The sequence below is a fragment of the Podarcis vaucheri genome, assembly GCF_965113315.1.
Source record: "Podarcis vaucheri genome assembly, chromosome: 13".
Taxonomy (NCBI): domain Eukaryota; kingdom Metazoa; phylum Chordata; class Lepidosauria; order Squamata; family Lacertidae; genus Podarcis; species Podarcis vaucheri.
In genome coordinates, this window is record NC_138751.1 from 55,445,309 (window position 1) to 55,452,166 (window position 6,858).

At 42.1% G+C, this 6,858-nt stretch overlaps 1 protein-coding gene across 1 annotated transcript; it reads left to right on the plus strand.

Moving 5' to 3' along the window:
• The first annotated feature begins 20 nt into the window (after positions 1-20).
• On the plus strand, positions 21-6,595 carry CHMP5 (charged multivesicular body protein 5). The gene is made up of 8 exons (XM_082195142.1): positions 21-206; positions 1,266-1,370; positions 1,870-1,916; positions 2,666-2,759; positions 2,846-2,917; positions 3,272-3,380; positions 4,522-4,634; positions 6,018-6,595. Exons 1-8 carry the CDS (start codon positions 138-140, stop codon positions 6,066-6,068), a joined length of 660 nt encoding a protein of 219 aa, XP_082051268.1. The 5' UTR covers positions 21-137; the 3' UTR covers positions 6,069-6,595.
• The last annotated feature ends 263 nt before the right edge of the window (positions 6,596-6,858 follow it).

Sequence of the window (6,858 nt, forward strand, 5' to 3'; positions counted from 1 at the left end):
CTCCCCCCCCACTTCCGCGCTTCTGATTGGCGGGCGCCGCCGGTTGCTTCCGGGTTCGGTGTTGCTGTCGGCGGCGTCGCTCTTCCCGGAGGGGCCCCCGTTGCGATCTTGCTCGTCCCGCGGCGCCTCCCGCCAAGATGAACCGCTTCTTCGGAAAGTCGAAGCCCAAGGCGCCGCCTCCCAACCTGACGGACTGCATCGGCACGGTGGGCGCCCTTGCTTCGGGGGAGGGGGCGGGGCTCCGTCCCGTTGCTATAGAAACCCAGCCTACAGCCCCCCCCACCTCGGGGTCCCGGAGGAATGATGCGGAGCCTTCGCTTTGCCAGGCCTGACCATGGGGGGGGGGGAGTGAGGGGGTAGAAAGTAGATCACGGCCCCCCATCGCCAGTGGATCGCCTGATCCCGACTGCTGCTTCAGGGTCTGAGCTTTCCAGAGAGATCGCAGAGCGCTAGAAGGGGTACCCAAAGGGAAGCCGCCCATTATTATTATTATTATTATTATTACTACTACTACTAATAATAATACATCTCTACTATGCCTTGTCCCCCTTACAACACAACTTATGGGTAAAAAGAAGGACAACTAAAAAGAGAGAGAGAGAGAGAAGCATTAAAAAGCATTTAAACACGCATACCCTGGCAGATTAACAATTTATTCTACGAAGATTACAGAAGGAGAGAGGGGGTCAGACTGTGCCTTGGCCAAAAGCTTGGCGGAACACCTCCATCTTGCAGGCCCTGTGGAAAGATGTCAAATCCCACAGGGCCTTAGTCTCAAGGGCAGCCCCACGTAGAGTGAGTTACAGTAATCAAGCCTGGAGGTGACCGTCGCGTGGATCACAGTGGCTAGGTCAGGGCAAGAGAGGTAAGGAGCCAACTGCTTAGCTTGGTAGAGATGAAAAAATGCCACCTTTGTTATAGCTGCAGCCTGCGCCTCCATTGAAAGGGAGGTGTTGAAGATAATCAATATCTCACTGGGCGTATTCCTCCCATTGGATGTGCCTATGTAGCTCTTTGGATCCAAGCCAAGATCATGGCAAAGGAAGTTTGCTTGTTTACATATATAGCAACTAGATTTCTTTAAAGAGGTGAGTGAGCAGTGGTGGTCCCCACTTACCTCTTGCCCCAAGTGGCATGTGTGGTACCATTCCATGGTAGGGGGATGCTTCCAAATGTTACTTGACTGGCTAGAGAGAGTACTGATTGTTTCGTCACTCATAACTGAACTCCCCCCCCCCTCTTCCTCATCTTTCCTTTTGCTAAAGGTGGATAGCAGAGCAGAGTCTATTGACAAGAAAATTTCCAGGCTTGATGCAGAACTGGTGAAATACAAAGATCAAATGAAGAAAATGAGGGAGGGGCCTGCAAAGGTAAGATGTGAACAATTTAGGGTGAGGCCACTCGAGCCATGTGACATGAAAACTAGTTTTCCAGGTTTTGAAAAATGTTGGTGAATGTCCACAATTGTTTTATCAGTGTCTGAGGCCTGTGCCATGCAGGGCTTCAAGAAATACCTAATGTGTAAGGCACACTGGGTGGCCATAGTCCAGTGGCATTCTCTCTGATTTACCTCACAAGGTGGTTTTCAGGATGAAAAGAGGTAGGTGGGGAACATAGAGGAAGGGTGGGTTCAAAAATATATATAAGCAAGTAATACTAGGGAGTTATTAGTTATTTAGGCTTGCAGATTTTACTGGTTCATTGGATAGACTTCAGCATGAAGTACATTCTCATTTGTGCTTGTAAACCTTGGATGTTAGTGTGGAAAGATGGTATATAAATCTTAAAAGTTAGCAATCTTGACTTTTTAAATGTTGCACTCAGCAGCTAATCCTTGACGTTGACATCTGATTTTTACCTTTTCTCTAGAACATGGTAAAGCAGAAAGCCCTGAGAGTGTTAAAACAGAAGCGGATGTAAGTTACATACTCTCTTCAACTTTATTTTTTGAAACGGAGTACTAATTTGAAAGGAGTGGAAACACATGCCCTTAACGTTTGGCTTCTCTTAGATTATCATTGCCACTACTTGACTGTTCCCCAAGTTCTATGGCTCATGCAGAGAATGTGGCAATAAGGAAGGAAGAGCAACCCCGCCAGCCCTAAGTTGCTATAATGGGGTGTTTCTCACACTGTGGTGTTTCCTGGTTATAGTCACAGCCACCTACTTCCACTTCTAGCAGAGGCTGCACCATTGCCTGTTGGCAGAAAGAGAGAGATGTAAGTGGACACCAAGTTGGGGCATTGGGAGGAGACACAATATGCAGGAGGAGCCATGTTCCTTGGACATACGGAGGATAAGCAACCCATTTCACAGCTTTCAGCTCAACCTTCTTCCTTCACTGATTTGAAACTGGAGATTAAAGTTGTCTACAGTACAGTTGGTGTCACCTAGTAGTATGACTGTCATAGTTAAAGGGCACATGCAAAGAGGATGCTAAAGGATGAGCTGTTGCTTTCCACTTAAAAAAACAGTTTTTCCTTTCTTTGGGATCAAACTTCAGATTTCATACAGTGTTCTTGATCCACTGTCATGGAAAAAGGTGGGGTATAAATAAATATACAGTATAATAATAACAGTAATCTCTGGAATGGAGAACAGACAGCAGCTCTAGTTTGTGAGTTACCGTGACTCAGGGTCTGAAAGCTTTGTGTCTTGACCATAGGTATGAAAACCAACGAGATAACCTTGCTCAACAGTCTTTCAATATGGAGCAAGCCAATTATACCATCCAGTCTCTGAAAGATACAAAAACAACGGTAACTTTGGTTTTCATTTAAATTTTTACTTGCATTTATGTATGTGTTATAGTAGGTCTTAATATTTCACCTGGCTACTTCTCTAGGTTGATGCCATGAAACTGGGAGCGAAGGAAATGAAAAAGGCTTACAAGCACGTAAAAATAGATCAGATTGAGGTAAGTTTCAGTGTTACATGAAAAATAATCACTGATGACTCTACAAGCATGTTTACACTTAAATCTGAATTAGAGAACCTCCCTTTGGATTGTGTCTTATTTTTATATCTGTCCCAAGGAATAAATATTATCAGTAGTATTTTGTATGAGCCAAACTGTTTTTGAGGCTAAAACTTTTTGTGAGCAAAAAAGAAAGGCAAAATGCAAAATGGATATCTGAACTGCATACCAGTCAAGTTAATTAAAAAGATTTTGTTCATTTTAGGCAAATAAATGAATGCTTACCATTGTTTCACAATCAAATAGACCTCTTACCTCCTGTCATTTGGATTTATATTTCATAATAAACTTCAGGACTTGCAAGACCAATTAGAAGATATGATGGAAGATGCTAGTGAAATTCAGGAAGCGTTGGGTCGTAGTTATGGAACCCCCGAAATTGATGAGGAAGACTTGGAAGCAGGTGAGTTACAAATTAATTCCAACTGCAAAGCTAGGACGTAATGGGTTCAGGCAGATAATGCAGGCTCAATTCCAACATTGTATATAATCTAGGTTAAGGACGTTTAACTTTTTTGGTTTGCAGATCATTTGCAAACTGGAGAGACTGTTTGGGGCACTACATGCACACACCACAACTGTGTACACTCTCCTCTCTGTCAGCAAGTAGGGTTTGGAAAAAGTTTTCGCTTTTCTCCCCAGGCCTTTTTTTGTTGTTTGTGCCCAGGGGATGGTCTTCCTGGAGGGTGTAGTTTGGGTAACAAATGTTAACCTTCCCTCCCTGGCTGCAACCTCCATGAAGATCATCCTCTGCCGTGACTCAGCTTGGAAAAAAGCTTTCCGTTCGCCACAATGCAAAACTGTTTTACAGACTAATTGCGTGATCCTTTCCTTGCCTTCCCTCCTGCAACCCTCACATTGTTCCTTCTCTATTGAGATTAGGTTTGTAGGCTTGAAATATGCCTTCTGTTGTATCTTTTTTGGTGCGGAGGGAGACACATTTTCTGCAGGAGTGAATACTGTCCTCAGGAAGACTGCAGTTAGGCCTGGAAAAAGTGTATTTTGTTGGCTAAAATATATGGCTTCCAAGTTTAAACAACCTCTCAGCAGCCATTGGGTTGGGGGTGGGAAGAAGACCCTGGAGGAGCCTGGGAAGAACTTGGTTGGCACACACAGGTGTGCTCATGGGCACCTTGTTGGTGACCCCAGGATTAGTGTGATGTCCAAATCGATAAACCATTGGTGAGGTGCATCTGTGTCCCTCGTTACTGACTTTCAGGAAGAATCTCAAAACATTCCTGTCTACTAGGCAGTTGATGGCTGAAAGGCACTGTTCATGGCAACCCTGATATTAAGGGAATCTTTAAAATGTATCTTGTTTTAAGATGTTACATTATTGATCTTTTTGCTTTCCTGGGCTCCTTCAAGAGGGGTATAAATTTAGTATTAGAGTTTATGCTATCTGAGGGCAATCTCTTCAGAAATGTTCATTTTATGTGCTGTACAATAGGTACTGAAATACTATTTCAAGTTCAGGGACAAGTTCAGCCATCCTCAGTTTTCCTGTCAGTGATAGACATTTTGTGTCCTAACAACAATTTTAGAGCTGGAGGCACTAGGTGATGAACTTCTAGCTGATGAGGATAGCTCCTATCTGGATGAAGCTGCATCTGTTCCATCAATTCCAGAAGGAACACCAACTGAAGCAAAAAACAAAGTAAGTCTTCTTTCCTACCTCATATTTTGCGCAATACATTTACAACAGCGTCACCAACATCAGACCCAATAGAATACAGTGCTTGGATAGGTTTATTGCACTCATCCTTTTCTTTCTTTCTTTTTAATTATCTTGGCGGGGGGGGGGGAATCATAATATATTTATTAGGAAATATATCTGTATCTTCAGTACTAATAATTAAGCGGTATAAGTGCAAAGGAACACTTGAAGCTGCATTATAATGCGAGTCAGGACATTGGTCCACCTAGCTCAGGATTGCTTACACTGATTGCCAGCAGTTCTCTGGGGTGCAGGCAGGAATCTTTCCCAGCCTTAACTGGAGATACCAGACATTAAACCCTGGGACCTTTTGCATGCAAAACATGTGCTTTGAGTTATGGCCCTTTCCCAGGTAATGTATTTGATTGAGTGAACAGCTGTGGGCAGTGCAATAAGGCAAACAATGTTGAAGAAAACTTAACTATGGTTTGGCATGTGGTTTTATGTTGTAAACTGCCCTGTGATCATCTTATGAATGGTGGTATATAAATTTAATAAATAATCATTTTGCATGGTGTCGGAATTGAAAAATTAGGATTTGCAATCAGCCAGCAAGACAGGAGGAGAACCCTGGTATGAAGTAAGTTTGCAAACCACAGTTTGTGGCTAGCTATAGTTTGGCACAGTGTTTGATTTGACAAGCTATCTCTTGCCATCATGCCACCTCAAGGTTGTTGTACCATGGAAATAGGAGTAAACCCACAAAGCTGAGAGGCTGGAAAAATAAAAGCAGGCAGGTAGCTTGAAACCATGGTTTCCCTGGAAGCTCAAATCATAGCTTGGGTTCTCAACTATGGTTAGTGCAGAGCAAAGTTCAGTGTTTGTTTAAATTGATCTTGTGCCTTAACCTTTTATGTTATGTACATTTTCTAAGTACCATTTGCTGCTTAATTTTAATTTATGACACAGTATAACACCCTGGTCCTGTATTTATATTACACCTTCACTGGGCAGACAAATGAGGCTGACTCTTTCTCCATTTATATATGAAAACAAAATGAAATATTTCTCTGGCTATCCTCAAACTAAATCTTGGTTGTATTATAGATAATCCTGTTAAATGGTGGTCTCTTGCCAGCTGTTGTCCTTCTACATTATCTTTGCCAAGCAAACATAATATCAGCCTTTGTTGCTAGCCTCCTTGAGTGTGTTAGAAGGACAGTTGATGAAATATTAATAAACAAGTGGCTCCTGTGGTGTGGATGCACTGGTAGGTTCACTGTTTGCTGGTGCTGATATCTCAGGATATAGACAGTAAGATTAACATACATATTTTGTATACTTTATACTATTAACCACAATTGTTTGCTTTTCCTCTCATAGGATGGTGTACTGGTGGATGAATTTGGATTGCCGCAGATCCCTGCAACATAACTTCTCTAGCTCAGAAGGACTGCTGCTTTTCATCTTTCTTAAGAAGAATACCATGGGTGGTGCAGATAAAGCTTTCCAGTACCACTTGATATCACTACATAACAGAATGTAGAGTGAATGAGTGACAAATTCCCCTCCTTTTGAAGACATTTTATTACTAGCTTTTGTATTAACAGCAAGAAATTGGTACAACTCTTTCCTGCAGTGGGATCTGTTCACAAGTTCTGAAATTTGGCTTCATCACTCCTGTAGTGTTGTAGTATTATTCTGAAAATTACTTTGGGCTATTTATGGTTTTCTTTGATTATATTTCTCTGGACTACAAAGGGCACTGTGATGGTATTTCCTAGACTAACTTTATTGTGCTTGCTTTAATCATGTGTATTTTCTAATAATACTACCATTTGCCATTTATTGTGGATATATTTGCTATAGCCCTTAAATGTAGCTGAGTAACAAATAGAAGCAAAGGAGATTACATTGTACAATCCATTTTGACCTAAATTATATACCGTTTAGGGTTGCTTCATCTCTATAGTGTTATTATTATTTTTTTAAGGTGCAGTTCCTTCTGTCTCAGTTATTGTTAAATATCAAGATGTCAACTTTTTGATGTCATTGGTCTCCAGCTGGTACAGGTGCTTGTGAAACTATGGTTTCTTCCATTTCTGCATGGGAACTATTTGTGTGTTTCGGAATCCACAAATTTCAAAAACCCTGAAGACCTTTGTCCCTCCCCATGTCTTAGTTTAAAAGCCTGGTCAGTAGCTCATTTTAATGGAGGGCCACG